At 43.5% G+C, this 16,095-nt stretch overlaps 1 protein-coding gene across 3 annotated transcripts in view; it reads right to left on the reverse strand.

Moving 5' to 3' along the window:
* Nucleotides 1-1,152: 1,152 nt before the first annotated feature.
* Nucleotides 1,153-16,095, reverse strand: part of CPPED1 (calcineurin like phosphoesterase domain containing 1) — a 102,581-nt gene continuing 87,638 nt past the window's right edge. For all 3 annotated transcript variants that reach the window (XM_035022298.1, XM_035022296.1, XM_035022297.1), the window contains one exon: nucleotides 1,153-3,451. In XM_035022298.1, the coding sequence (XP_034878189.1) occupies nucleotides 3,222-3,451 (230 nt within the window). In that variant the 3' untranslated portion in view covers nucleotides 1,153-3,221. The remainder of the gene's footprint in view (nucleotides 3,452-16,095) is intronic.

Raw genomic sequence — 16,095 nt, forward strand, 5'->3', positions numbered from 1 at the left:
GACAACTGATTCCCAAATCTTCCTTTTCCCCCCAGCTCAATACAATATTGCTCCTTAATTTCACAACTGTGCAGAGCTGTTTTTAGGCACTACTTGGGGAATAAGTATTAAGAGTTCAAGTAAATGCAAATAATGTTTTTGGTACTTTTTCTCAAAAGATTTCAATGAGAATACAGACTATAATATTAAGCTGTATTATGTGTATATAATTTCTACAGTTATCTGTAACTCGGTATCTTTTGCAGTACATAAGGGAAATGGTCCTAGTGTTATTCAGGCTTAAAACTAGGGTTTGCCTTGTAACTCTATCAGGGACTGACAACCTTGTAATGCTGGAAATCACAAGATATTATGAAACATTCTCTCTGTTTGCTCAGTTCCATAAAGTTTACTAAAGACTCTTCCCCCCTATTCTCCAACCTCAGGGGAAACATGACTGAATTCTAGAGATAAACTTACTTATTGTAAAAGGTGAATGCAATTAGGTGTCTCCCCACCTCTCTCCACAAACCTACTTGAGTCTTGACAACTCAATTTTAGATTTCCTTAAATAACCTTTTCCTTTTAGTAGCCCCCCTATTAACACCCCCAATTAAAATGATGAGTTAGATGGGGAGCATTGGGTGGCACTGCTTGCCTTGGGAGATGCAGGTATCCTACCCCCAGGGAAGGGACCTGTAAGCAAGGAGTGAGCATCATGTGATGAAGCGTTTACTGATGTGGGCAAAGCTGTGTCCCGTAGTCCATTATGGGTCCACCTCAGTCATCCAGTCTCCTCTGGTGAACATTCTCTGACTCGAACAATCTGGATAGGCTTTGTCACCCTGGACCTGGGTGTGTCTGGGCTTTGCAAACCCTGGGATCAAGTCCTAGGGCTTCCAGCTCACATTGGGTTGCTGTCCAGTAAAGGTGGTTAATGGTGCTGAATACGGTAGTGTTGCCACTGAGCTGGTACAAAGCTCTCATCCATGAAAAATGTTTTCTAGGAAAGAGAGGATCATGTTAAGGAGCCTGGGCTGGACAGTTGGACTGCCTGCATCTCAATCCTTGCTTCCCCACTGATGAGCGGTGTGATCTCAGCCAAGTGGCCCCACCTCTCTGAGCCAAAGCACTTAAAACGTACTTAGCACATAAGAAACATTCAACACCATAGCGCTTAGGATCATGGAGGATTTTATTGTTTTCCACAGCATAAGGCACTTATTTTTTAATGTGCTTTTTCTTTTTTAAAGAAAAGGCAATCATAGTGAATGCATTGGTAAATAGCTATTATCAGAACAATACACACTTATCTACAAAATCATTTCTTTCTGAACCAACCAGCATCAGGGAATACCACTGGTTACCTAAAAAATGGTGAGAATTTCGTATGGTTCCCTATTCTTTGCGTATCTTTGCTGTGTTTTGAATCATTTCTTTTACATATTAGGTTTGTGGGGAAGGAGATTTAGAAATTTCATTTCCATTACTTTGAATTATCTCCACTCCCCATCCCATTCCAGGTGCCCCAGCCTACTGAGCATCTTGCACACGTCATACAACAGAGAGGGCTCCGGCGGTCCGTTAGGATTCCTGTTCCCTGTGCTCCCAGTAGCCCCACACCTGCATTTACGACCCTGCCATCTGATTCTGAAAGTCAGCACATAATAAGCGTTGCTTATTACTTTTTACTGACCTCCTGTTCCTGACCTCTTCAAGCCACACCTGTTGTTGAGAAAAATGAACACAGAGCAACTCTGCGGCAAAATACTAAAACGGGAGCATTCTAATTTTGAAAGATTTTAATTTTCTTGTGCCACAACACAACGAGCTACAGTGCATCACCGATCTGTAGCACAATTAACTTCTCTTTTGTGCCTTATGAATTTACATACGCAATTATCCTTCTCTTTAATTTTTCACGGTTTTGCTACATTGACTAAAACTTCTTAACAAGAAAGTCTTTTGATTTAATAGACTTTGCAGTTCATTTGTAACTGCTGGTTTGGGTCTGACGGATGCCACCACCTGGTGCCGTGAGGTTGTTCGGGCGGGACGGAGTGCCGGGGCTCCCCATCGGATGGGGCAACAGACACGATCTTGCGCAGTCGGCAGCCACACAGAAGCAGCGGCAAAGGAGATCACATAAAAACGGTGTTGATTTTAAACCACCCGCGCTCCTTTGCCAATGGATCCTGCCCCCTGTTCATTTCATCCAAGTCGGCGCCGATTTAGATCACAGGGCTGAATGTACCGTTTTTGTGCCCGCCAGGGTTCCTGCTTTGTTTCTTTTCAGAACTCAGCATCGACTCCTGCTTGCTCTGTCCAAGGAGACACAGCGAAGAGGCTCATAAATGGAGGGCCATCCCCATCACACAAGAACGCCAATCTGTGGAGCTCCTGTGCCCTCAGAGGGGACCGTGAAGAAACTCAAAACAGACAGAGAGGCGGTGCTTTGGGGCTTCAGTTCTAGTCTCTGGGTGGGCGGGCGGGGGGAGGAAGGTTTATAGAGATGGCCAATTTGTGTGCCAAGGAGGCTTTTCTCATCACCCAGAAGGCAAATTCAACTTTGACTAGCATCGAACGCATGGTCAACAATAGTAGGAGCCTCAAAATTTAATAGCAAGTGTTGTCTACTCAGTTCCATGCAAAAAAAAAAAAAAAAAGAAGCCCACGTAGCTCTGCTAATGGGATATAATGATTTGCCTTGTTAGGAAGGAAAGGCGATGACCTTTGTTTCTGCCTAGCATTTTGGGAGTCGTGAACACAATCTAAGACAATCAGATGCGGTTTGTTCACGGAATTATCAAAGACCACACTTGGATATCAAGGTGGGATGGAGGGTGACAGGTAGACTTTTACCATCCGCTACTGGGAAGCAATCGATTTCACAGGCAGAGCTGAGAAACCCATCATTAGGAGAACTGACTCAAACACTGAGGCAGCAAGATTCTAATATCATTTATTCCTTTGTTTTCAGGCTTTCCCCACCCCCCTCTTTATTAAGGGGAGGGCAGCTCTCTATTTTGAATATAACTTAGGATAGGAGGATAGGACCCAGCTCTCTGATTTATGCAAAATGACATAAATCCACAAATCGGCCTGGAATACTTTTATATTTCAACAGGGGGCAGTGCACAGCTGCACTTTCTGGCAAAGTAAGAAACCAGTGGAAGTGAACCGTGGACTTGGAGCAATCTATGGGTCTAGGAATGAAGGACAGACACAGGCTCAAGGGGCAGTCACTTTTCCTCCATCAGGCCCATGAGATCGTCGTCTATCCCCTTCTCACTCAGCTCATCCAAACTGTAGTATCGATGAACGATTTTCTCGGCGGTGACCACCACGACTCGGAGCCCGTGGGTGTCTTCGCCCAACTGGCACCCGATGGCCGATGACACCACCATGTCCAGGTTCTGGTAGATGCCCCCAGCATTCCGGTGGTAGTGGCCTGAGAACACAGCTGTGACACCTGCAGGGGAGGGAACAAAACATTAGGGGGCCAAGGATCTTCATTTAGGGAACTGGGGGCTCCACGGCTTCCTTCTGGGAGCAATAGAGTATGTTATAAAATTAAATGCGCTAATATTACTCAGTGCATAATAAACGAGAAGACTACATATGTGACATCCAGAATCCTTACAAGGATAATTCATCGATACAACATATTAACACATTTGTCATAAGTGGTACAAGAAAGTGCTAGGGAACAAGAAGAGAGAAGATGAAGTGACTGACTTTGGGAGAGATACAGGAAGCGGAAGGAAATATTTTGAGGCCTATATAAACAGCCATATTATGCAAGTTAAATGTCTAGAAAAAAGAATGTTTATGGAGTTTTATTCAAGACAGTACAGCATGCTCAACATTTAATGTACCTCCTCCGCTCCACACTCAAGAGCCATGATGGATAAAATCTAAAAAAGAAAACCAAAGGACAGAAGTAGCTTCAAAATCAAAACAAATAGCTCCGTGGATGAGAAACAAGGCAGAAAGGCAGAGTAATGAGCGGGGTTACAGTGCTGCTGGGAGTTAAGCTCCTGGAGGGTGACAGAGACTGCAAGCAGTTTCTGTGATAGGAGGAAATAAAGCCCGGCCCCCATTTGAAAGAGGGTTGGCGCGGGAACCTCTGTTTATGGAAAGAGGATGCAAAAAACCATTGTAGCGTGCTGCCTGGGGCTAGGGTCGTGGTATGCAGGTGTTTCTAACAAGTCCTCCAGAAAATAAAAGAGAACCAATCTGTAATGTTTACTAATTTCCATGGGGTAAACACTCTGATGGTGGCTGATTTCACATTACCGAGGACGTGACGTCACTGCCCAGACGTGGGAAGAGATGCCTGGTAGCATCATTATATAGTGCTTCTACCACACAGGCACAGAAGCTGTGAACTACCTTGCCAGCATGGTAATAGCAACATGTAGCAAGATAGTTAGAAAATAATCAGTTTTGAGTATTTATTACCTTTGCTTTTTATTATAATTTATTTAATGGCGAGTTTGTAGAATTTAAGGTTTAGTAATGGTTGTTTAACAAGGAGCTCACAAAATTCCTTAAAATTTAATAATTGGTTTTCATGAACTGGGTAGGAGCTGACTGCAGCACAGCACTGGGCTAGGGCTTGTAGCAATCTATGGGTCTAGGAATGAAGGACAGACACAGGCTCAAGTCTAGGAAATGAGACATGTTTTCTCAGTGTGACTGTGGGCAAGGGCCCTCAAGCTCTACTATAAGACCTGGCCCTGGGTAGGGGCTGGGGTGGAGGTGACCCAAACCACTAGACAAGGAGAAGCTATTCAAGAGAGAAAGTGAAGGAAAAACCAAAGCTGAAATTACCTCTTAATCAAATTGAATCTGAAACAAATCCCACCGCCCGGGAAGAAATTTCATGCTAAGACAGTCTACAGATTCCTCAATCAGGAATATGAATTCACTACTCCAGGTGAAATGAATGATATAAAACTGCCTGAAAAATATTTAAAATGAGTATGTTTAGGGCATCAAAAAGTCCTTAATAAAGGAAAAGAACCAGATGTTACGAAACAAAACAGGCATGAATTCAATGAGAATAACTGGTAATGAAAGCTTAGAAACATGGCCATTAAAGACAGCCATTAAAACAGAACACGAAGACAGCTCTCAATAAATGGGATAAATTCTAAACTGGACACTAATCAGAGAGGAAATCAGTGAATTAAGAGACAGAATGGAGGCACTGAACCAACCAAAAGACAACACAGAGACTCAGACACAAGCAATAAGAACATGCAGTTCAAAGAACCCAAAGAATGGATAAAGGGGTATCTATGGATGCTTAAGAGGAGGTGCAACAGGAGAAAGGAGGAAATAATAGTAAGAATAACTTGAAGAAACAATTGTTGGGGATTTTCCAAAATGAAGGAATATATGGGTCTTCATATATAAAGTACTAAGTAGGATAAATAAAAATCAATTTGTATCATGGGGATATTGTGGAGCATCCAACCAAAAAACCCTAAAAATATATCATGGCAAAAATACTATAAAGGAATGACAATTAGATAGCAGGCACCCCAGCAATAACAGAACCAAAGAGTAATGCCTTCCAGAGCTGAGGGGAAGCAACTATGAACAATGAAAGTGTTATATTTGCACAACAAAATAAACAGTTTATTTATGCACAACAAAATAAACAGCAGTTCCACTCCTAGGTATCTACTCAGGAGAAAGGAAAACACACAGCCATGTAAAAACTTGTTCGTGAAGGTTCACAACAGCATTATTCATAGTAGTCAAAAGAGCAGAAACAACCTAAATGTCCATTTGAACTGATGAATAAACAAAATGTGGCACATCCATTTGATGGAAGATTGTCCAGCTGTCAAAAGGACTGAAGAGTACTGACACATGCTCCAACATGGACTGACCTCGAAAACACCATGCTCAGTCAGTGAAAGAAGTCAGATGCAAAAGGCCTCGCACTGTATGATTCCATGTATATGAAATGTCCAGAATAGGCAACTCCAGAGACAGAAAGAAGATTATTGTTTGTCGAGGGCTGGGGGTGGGGAGGGACAAGGGGAAGTGGGAGTGATTGCTAATGGGCACAGTGTTTCTTTGTGGAATGGTGACGGTATAGAATCAGATAGTGGTGATGGCTGCACAACCTCATGACTATATTAAAGCCACTGAATTTGGGGCGCCTGGGTGGCTTAGTCATTGAGAGTCTGCCTTCGGCTCAGGTCATGATCCCGGGGTCCTGGGATCGGGCCCCGCATCAGGCTCCCTGCTCGGCGGGAAGCCTGCTTCTCCCTCTCCCACTCCCCCTGCTTGTGTTCCCTCTCTCGCTGTGTCTCTCTCTGTCAAATAAATATATAAAACCTTTAAAAAAATAAAAAACACTGAACTTTTTCATGTTAAAAGTGTGAATTTTATGGTATAGCTCAATTAAAAAAAAAATTCAAAAAAAATATAGGGGAAGGGAAGGAGGCCAGAATGACCCGTGTGGCAGTGATGGGAGGCGGAGACATCAGTATGAACTCATGTTTACCTTAATACCATGTTGAAAACAGAGAATGACAGAGAGAGACATTGACAGATGTGTGCGGACACAGGTTAGTATAAAGACGCGTATTTCCTTGCTCCGTTGGCTGTCAGTGCCTAGAAACAGGGGCACATACTGGCCATGAGCACACCTAGCGTCCAGATCTTGGTTTCTAATACCATTCTTGAATAAAAGGATCCTCGGAGACTTGGCTGACTGTGGGGCTGGGGCAGGAAATATACAAGATGAGCCTGGAGCATCTTGTTGGGCCAGAAAGGAAGGAAGTGCTCAAAAGCTCGAGCTAATGGGGGGTGTGTCAGAGGGACACAGGAATCAACAGAAAGAGCTTCCCACAGCCAAACCTTAACAACTTAAGCAACAAAATAAACTCATGCCAAAGTATAAAAAATAAATCCACTAGTCCAAATTAATATAAATAAAGAAATGTGGGAAAAAGAGACAAAATCTCCCATACAGAAGAACAAATAATTTATGTCGATCTTCTGCCCTTAGGAAGGTGGAGCTCCCTGTATGTGTGGACTATGCATACGGACTTCCTTCCCAGAGTCACTTAACAGTGGAGACATGGGCCAAACATCAACAGGGATGGGAAGTCAGGTTGTTAGTCTGCACCCCTGATGCACCTTGATGACTGTGATAAAAACGGCACACCTGTGTGGTCTTCCTCCTCCCAATCCAGGACTCCAGCATGAGAAAACCATCAGACCAATCCCCATAGAGAGACATTCTACAAACACCTGACCAGTACTTCTCGAGAAACTGTCACGGTCGTCAAAAACAAGGGCAGTCTGAGAAACTGTCACAGCACAGAGGAGACTAAGGAGGTGTGATGCCTAAGCGAGGTGTGCTATGCTAGATGGGATCCTGGAGCAGAAAGAGGACATTAGGTAAAAAAGTAAGGGAACCTGATTATGGGCTTTCATTAATAAAAGTGCATCAATATCACTTCATTAATTATAGCAAATATACCGTATTAGTGTAAGATACTAATAACGGGAAACTAGAGGCAGGTGTACATGGGAAGTGTCTGTATTATCCCTGCGGTTTTTATATGGATTTGAAATTGTTCTAAAATTAAAAAGTTTATTTAAAAAAAAACCATCTGGATAATTTCCAAAAGAACCGAATGGAATATGCAGCTTTCAATCAGCAAAGAGGCAGGGGGAAAAAATCAGAATGACTACAAAAAACAAAACAAAAAAAGAATCAAACACGAAATTTTAAAATGTTCCTGACACCAAATGCTGGGTCTGGTGCAGAGAAACTGGATCGTGCCTGCAGTGCTGGTGGGAAGGTAAACAGTCTGGTTGGTAAACAGTCTGGTAATAGTTGAAATTGCATTTACTGTATGACCCAGCAACAGAACTCCTGGACATTTTTCCCAGTTTCCCAAAACTTATGTTCAAATATCTGTACATGGATGTATATAGTAGCTTTATTTGTAATAGCCAGGAATGGGAGGCAACGTAAATGTCCTTCCGCGGGGTCTACGGTTACACTGTGGTACATCCACGCTATGGAATACCACCCAGCAATAAAAAAAAGGAACAACCGATCGATACGCACAACAACTGGAATAGATTTCAAGGAAATTATACTCATTAAAAAAAGCCAAACCTGGGCGCCTGGGTGGCTCAGTCATTAAGCGTCTGCCTTCGGCTCAGGTCATGATCCCAGGGTTCTGGGATCGAGTCCCACATCGGGCTCCCTGCTCGGCAGGAAGCCCGCTTCTCCCTCTCCCACTCCCCCTGCTTGTGTTCCCGCTCTCACTATCAATCTGTCAAATAAATAAATAAAATCTTTAAAAAAAAAAAAAAGCGCCAAACCCCAAAGGTTCCATCCTGTATGATTCCATTTATGTAGCATTCCTGAAATGACAAAATTATAGATATGGCTGCTAGGAGTGAGGCGCAGCGGTGGAGGCAATCGGGGGCGCATGCGGCTATAGGAGGACGGCAGGAGAGATCCTTGTGGTGATGGAACTGTTTGCTTTTGACAAGGATTCAGAAAGGTCTGAAGGGAATGTGCTCAAAATGTTTACAGCAACTGCTTCTGGGAGACTCTGAACACAGCATTGTGACTACAGCTGTCAGGGCTCGAAGCGGGCACAGGGACACACCTGCGGGCAGGTGTGGCCATCTGCTGGCTGAGGTCCACACCCAGGGATGGGAAGGAAGGACACCCAGGTTTGTCTACGTGGAGCATCCAACGGTGGCGGGAAAGAGCTATTTCCATTTACTGTTATTAGGATATAAACAGACACAACTCATTTCAGAGGGTAATCTGGTGCTATTCTCTCACGTTTCATTGTGCATTCCCCTTGATCCAACACCACCACTTTGGTAGAAATTTATCCTTCAGAAATACCCAGTACAGTGTTCACCGAGGCACTGTGTGTGATGTTCATTTATGGGAGGACTGGATAAATTACAGTAGGTGTATTTTTAAAAAGAGGTAGATTTACATGTGCTGGCATTGAAAGATACCAAATACGTTATTAAATATAAATAAGATGTTAAAATAAGTATTATGTGATCCTGGCTTTGTAAAACATAGACAGCATATGCATAAGAGGGTGTGCACGTATGTTTGTAGCCCCCAATTGAACTGGGATACATTCGCACTGCTCACACTGGTGATTTCATGGGGAGGCTGGGGGCTGGGATTAGCGAGGGGACATCGTTTTCTACTCCTTTGTACCGTGGTATAATGTTATCAGTGATCATGAACACGAACATCAAGGTGCTGTGAAGAGCGTGGGGGTGATGTGCCAGACGGACCGAGTGGGGCGGGGGGAAGGGGAGGAGAGATGGAATGGAGGTGCCCCCACACCAGGGACCGAGCTGTTCAGGTCAGACGCTTGCAGCTGAAGCCCCGGGTTGGGCGCCCAGAGGGTCCTCGCCACAGCTGGAGAATTGAACAGTCCTGACCACACTGACCGGAGGACCACATAAGTGACTGCTTCCTTCATGGCCTCCCTGGGGTTTCAAAGCTTCATGGCCTGTGCAGTCGGAGGCCCACTGCAAGTCTGTGCCATCAGACTGGCCTCGGGGAGTTCCTCTTGGCCAGACAGAAGCCACTTAGTGTTGTTATTATTTTGTTGTGTACTAGATTATGGGCACTGAATTTGGCTCTTCATGCCTAATTCATAGTTGCAAACTAATATTCTGGAAGTAATGCTTGGCAATTTTGAAAATGGCTCGCATTAGCCGTAATTAGCCATAAAAACTCATTTATGTTCAAGTTTCATGCCATATTTATTGGCGTCCACAGAGACAGAAGCATTAATGGGGCTGTTCAAGTGACCTGCAGAACTTTCCGAGCAGATCTCAGCGGACCCTGGACAGCTGCGCTGGTTGGCCATGTGTGTGCTATCCATCTTCCCACTGCAAACCCCTCAGGGCTCACCATTTATTGTTAATGTCCCAAGTCACAGCAAGTGTGACCGAATGAGGATGTGGCATTAGCAAGGATACCTAAGAGGACTAACAATAAAGATGAAAGAGACTGTCAGTGAGCAGGGCCACGGTGTCGAGAATGGCCTCCCCTCTAGCAAGGAGAGCCCCCCCTCCCCAGCAAGGAGAGCCCCCCACCGCCGCCACCCACGAGTACAATCAGGAACTTCACATCTTGGAGTCTTGAATAAGACACCGTGGAATGGCCATGAAATAAGTGCACAAAGGGTTGGTCAGGCAGGAGGCTGAAGTCTGTGTCAAATGGAGGAGGGTACGAGTAACTCTCCATTCTGCCGGGTTCTGGTGTGGAGTTCAGGGCTCTGGGCTATTCCTGGCTGGAATAGGGAGGAGGAGGCACGTGAGTCTCTTCCCGGGCTGGAACCAGGGCCAGAAGCAGCCTGGTGGATGACAGAGGGAGTTTCTATCTCCCACCTCCTGGGAAGTCCAGCAGTTCTGAACCCGGTTATGTTCTCCAAGTCCTCCCATGAGTAAGGGCAGTATTGAGGCGAAGTGGAATGGGGATGGCTTGGAAGGAGGATAACAGCAGGACCCTAAGGACTTTCCAAGTATCATCTCACTGAATCCTCCCAACGGAGACTTGAATCACCTCCGTTTTACAGATGAGAAAACCGAGGCCGGGAGAAAAAACAAAGTTATGCAGCTGGAAAACTCATGTTAGAGCCCAAGTGCTGAACCGGCCTTGCAGACTCTGGCTTTGTTCTTTGGGGACCTTGGGCAGGCCGCTGCCCTTTCCGGGCCTCCACTCCCTCCCTTGTGAGATGAATAATGATTAACACCTGTCTCACGGATGGCAGAGAGGTTTGAAGGAGAGCATGGAACCGGGCAGCAAGCACCTAGCACACGGCGGGTGCTCATCAGCCCTCGGGGCTCCTTCCTGAGCAGGGCCGGCAGCTCACTGCTGGAGTGGGACACAGACACCACGTGCTGGCCTGCGATGCACAGTCTCCTGCCCGAGTTACAATTCTGCCCTTTTATGCCGACAGGCTACGAGGACCCATCTCTGCTTTTTATTAGCTTCTGATGGGGACGCATCGATTCGCAACTCAGTGCAGGTAAGGAATGAATTAATAAATCGTGGTTTCCCGGACGGGGGATTGATTTTAGTGGTGTTTTCATGAGTCGTGCCAAATTTCCATTTTGGCTGTTCATTAGTCATCTGGGGCTGACATGCCTCTATGGTTCCTTAATTGAGTATTACGTATAGATTGTTTCTGAATTATGAACTGCTGTAAGGAGATGACAAGCATCTTCTTAAATTACCGCCAGAAGAATTCCCCGGCACAAGACAGCCCCTGCGCATCAACAGAGGACAGCTTCTGTGGTGTGAGTTTCGTTTTTATTTCTCCATGGTATCAAGTCATAAAGATGTTATAAAAGCTATTTTTAAGCTGTCTTGATTCAAATTCATTTCAAATCAATCAGAGGATGGGAATGCAATCTCCATATAATTTGATATTCTAATACTGGAAGCTTGCCTCAAATCAATCAGGAAATCGGGATGTACCCCAGTGCAATTTTAATATTAAAAACTGGCTTCCTTAATGTGCTAGTGTTACTTAAGCCTGGAAAGTACAAACATGTTTGAACTGGGCCGCTTTTGTTTGTATCCTGAGTATACGTTTATGACAATGGTGTGCATCTTTACGTCGTCAGCTGTGACAGGGAAAACTGTGTTGTAAATCATTAGTCACTCATTATTCTGCCTCAGTGGTAAGGAAAAAAACATGACTCACTGGGAAAAAAAAAAATTGGTGTGAATGGAGAGGAAACAGGTACAAATAACCCGTGCTGCAGGTAAAGAATTTCGTAGGCAGGTCGCTGAGAGGCGGGCCCTGAGATGGTGGTCCCTGCCAACAGCCAGCAGCTGCTAATCCAAAATCAGGGTACAGCCCACCTGACTCATTAAGTAAGAGGTTCTTAACTATTGGGTTAGGGTTTTGAGTTGCCACAGAGAGGTTAAGGGACTTGCCTGGGGTCACCTAGCCAGGATTTGTACCTGGATCAGGCTGACTCAGAAGCAGATGCTCTCTGTCCATTACCTTAGAGGTACGAAGTGCCAAGGATCACACACTGCAGGCCCAGTAAGGCGTGCCCTGTAGGGGGCAGCTTTGACCTAAGTGACACCCTCCACTTCTGCCAGTTCTTTGTTCACATCTGCCCTGGGACTTGAAGTAGGATAGTGATTCTTGTGGTAATAATAATGATAGTAAGTGGTATTTACGGAGTGCTCACTATCAGACATTGTTCTGAAGAAGAGCACTTCACATGTTTTTAAATCGTGTGAGCCCCACAATTTCCCTATGAAGGAGGCATAGTTATTACCCCAGTTTGGCAAATGAGGAAAACAGACGTAGACACATTCCATGTTTGCCCCGCTCGGCCTGTCTCTGGCAGGGCTGTGATCAGAGCCCAGGGGTCTGGCCCCTGAGTCGGTGCTCTTAACCAAACTCCTGCCAAGTGGAGGGAAACTGAAAACACATGAGAGACGGGCCGCGTGAGTGAAGAAAGAAGAACAGGAGTCAGGGGTGTTGAGGAGGCAGGAGCTAAGTGACCACCACGGAGCTTCTGTGACCTACCACCACCCACGGGCACCCCCTAGTCCTTCTCTGTGCCTTTGTATGACATGGGAAAAATTCCTATGTGAGTTTTCCAGGGGAGTGCCTGGTAGTACCAGGATTCCAGATCGGAGTCTGGCTGCGCTGGAGGGCAGGGCAGCTGGACTGACCACTGGCTGGAATGGAGACAAGTGAGGTGCCAGGCTCAAGTCTGCATCCTCCTCCTTCTCGTGGGGAGAGCATCAGAGCATTCCATCACTGCCAGTGTCAGCCTTTCACGAATTCAAACCTTCCCATCCCCAAATTCCCATTAACTTAAGTGGGGTCTTAAAGACATTTTCATGGAACTTCTTTCGAGGATTGCTCATAACTTAATTGACCTGGGGTCTACAAACATTTTCTGTAAGAGGTCAGAAAGTAAATATTTTAAGGCCATGCAATCTCTGTGGAACTACTCAACTCTGCTTTCCTTCACAGCATGGGAACAACCACCATTCACAGTTATGTAAACATGTGGGCATGGCTGCGATCCAATAAAACTCTATTAACAAAAATGAGAGGAGGGCCACCCCCAGTAAATGGAGAAAAAAAAAAAGCATATCATCTTTTAAAAAAATACATTTGGGTGATCAAAGTTCAGCCACAATTTCTCAATCCTTCAAAAATTAGGAAGTTTCTTTCTGTACTTCTCACAAATAAAGAAAACAACAAAGAAAACAGTAATTTGTAGTTTGTAAAACTATGAATGCCATCCTGACCAGGGGAGACAAGTGTATTTGCCCAACAGAGAACACTGCTTTAATGAACACAAAATTATTCTATAAACAATTACTCAATTATATAAAAATTCAGAGCATTTGTACTAATGGTCAGAAAGAGACTTCTGTATTTACTTGAAACGAAGAGTGTCCACATCCTTCCATCTAAAAAAGTAACTCAGATCTAAAACATTAAAAAAAATTGTGTGCTGACAATTTTTGCTTGAAATTAAATGTCTAACGGGCTTATAGTTTATAATCTCTCTTACAGTGTACCCATAAGAGAGATTATAAAATTCAACCAGCATACAGTTTACACTCAATAAATATAAATCTATGCTGCTGAATTAACATTCTAGTTGTCCTTTATACAGACAATGTGAGGTGGAAAGGGCTCTGAAGTGGTCCTGCTTAATGTGAGCCTCTTGTGTAATTTTATATTTTCTAATAGCTGCCTTTTAAAAAGTAAACAGTAACGGGTGAAATTAATTTTAGTTATGTGTTTTAACTCAATATTTAAAATATTATTTCAATATATAATCAATTAATAAAATATTACCATTTTTACATTATTTTCATACCAAGTCTGGAAAATCCAGTGTACACACTTAGATCCCACCTCCATTTGGACCAGCTACATGTGGCTACTATACTGAGCAGAGCCATTTTTTTTTTTTTTTAAGATTTTATTTATTTATTTGACAGAGAGAGACACAGCGGGGGCAGTGGGAGAGGGAGAAGCAGGCTTCCCGCCGAGTAGGGAGCCCGATGCGGGCCTGAGCCAAAGGCAGATGCTTAACAACTGAGCCACCCAGGCGCCCCAGCAGCGCCATTTTGGAGTGGGGCAGATGTGGAAATCCAATCCCAGCGTTGGCTCTTTTTTAACTGAATGGCCTTAGTTTCACTATCTGAAAAATGGAGATAATCACAGATAACCTTGCGAGGCTGCTGCTATGAGAAACAGCTATACTGTGCCTAGCACACAGTAGGCTCCTCATGAATGAAAGCCATTATAATATCAATTATTAAATCACTGAATATTTCTTTAACAGAAGCACTGAATTATTAATATCATACGACAAACACAAAGGCCCTTTGGCAGAGCAAAAATAACCATACCACATGTACAAATAGACAAAGAAGGTACCTCTAGGATCAACATTTTCCACATTTTACAAGGAAGCTTAACTACTGGATCAAAGAATACCTCCACTTTTTTGGTACAGTGTCAAGTATAACTGAAGAACCATAAACTTCATATATTTTGATCAATTTTAACACATGTACACACCTGGAAACCATCACCAAGATCAAGATCATGAACACATCCCACCACTCCCAAAAGTTTCCTTGTGCTCCTTGGGAGTCACTCTCTCCCTCTATCCTGGCCCAGGCAACATCTGACCTGTTTGCTGTTTCTACAGATTGATAGGATTTCATATAATGGAATCATTTGGTATGCAATCTTTTTTGGTCTGGCTTCTTTCACGTAGCATGATTTTGAAATATTTCATGAAAGAATCATGCAGGCATGATTTTGAAAGATTCCTCCATATTACTGTATGTATCAAGAGTTCATCCTTTTTATTGCTAAGTAATATTTCATTGTATGGATATCCTATAATTTGTTTACCCATTCAACTGCTAATGGACCCTGGGGTTATTTCCAGAATTGCCTCAGCATGTGTGATGAAAAGTGATTAACCATATATATTTGGGTTTATTTCTAAACTCAATTTTCTGTTCCATTAATCTGTTTATCTTTTAATACTAAATGCCAGCTTTGATCACTGTAGGTTAACAGTTCTGAAATCAGGTAGGGTAGGTCCTTCAATTTTGTTCTTCTTTTTCAAAATCATTTTGCTATTAGGTAACTTGCATTTCTTTTTTAAAAGATTTTTTTTAAATTTATTCATTTGACAGAGATACAGAGAGAGAGAGAGAGAGAGCATGAGCAGGGGGAGAGGCAGAGGGAGAGGGAGAAGCAGGCTCCCCGCCGAGCCAGGAGTCCGAAGTGGGCTTGATCCCAGGACCCCAGGATCATGACCCAAGCCGAAAGCAGACGCCCAACTGAGTCACCCAGGCGCCCTGGTAACTTGCATTTCCACAGAAATTTTAGAATCAGCTTGCAGATTCTACCCACAATAAAACTGCAGGAATTTTGATTGGGATTATGTTGAAACTACAGATCAATTTGGGGAAAATGCCATATTAACAACAGTCTTCCAATCCATGAACATGGTCTATCTTTCCATTTACTTAGGTCTTCTTTAATTAATGTCAGTAATGTTTTATAGTTTTTAGGGCAGAAGTCTTACATGTCCTTTGTGATTCCTGGGTATTTTATGGTTTTTGATGCTATTGCAAATTGAATTATTTTTACAGTTTCATTTGACAAGTGTTTGTTGGTGGTATATAAAAATACATTTTGTCTATCAACTTGATACCCTGAGACCTTGCTAAATTCATTTATTCCAGTAATTGTTTTGTAGATTCCTGGGATTCTCTAAGTAAATAATCATATCATCTGCAAATAGGGACAATTTTATTTCTTCTTCTCTGATTACTATGCTTTTTCTTGCTTTTTGTAATGATTGGAACCTCCAATATGCTGTTACATAGGAATGGTGAAAACAGGCAAGCTTTCCTTATTCCTAATCTCAGGGGAAAAATTTAGTCTTCCATATTCCCATACTTTAGACTTTGGATATGACTGTCAAATTATCCTTAAGGAAAGAAAGCAACTTAAATTCTAACCAAGGGTGTGAGAGTTTGGTCACTGA

The sequence above is a fragment of the Mirounga leonina genome, unplaced genomic scaffold (assembly GCF_011800145.1).
Source record: "Mirounga leonina isolate KUSES-001 unplaced genomic scaffold, KU_Mleo_1.0 Mir_175, whole genome shotgun sequence".
NCBI classification, from domain to species: domain Eukaryota; kingdom Metazoa; phylum Chordata; class Mammalia; order Carnivora; family Phocidae; genus Mirounga; species Mirounga leonina.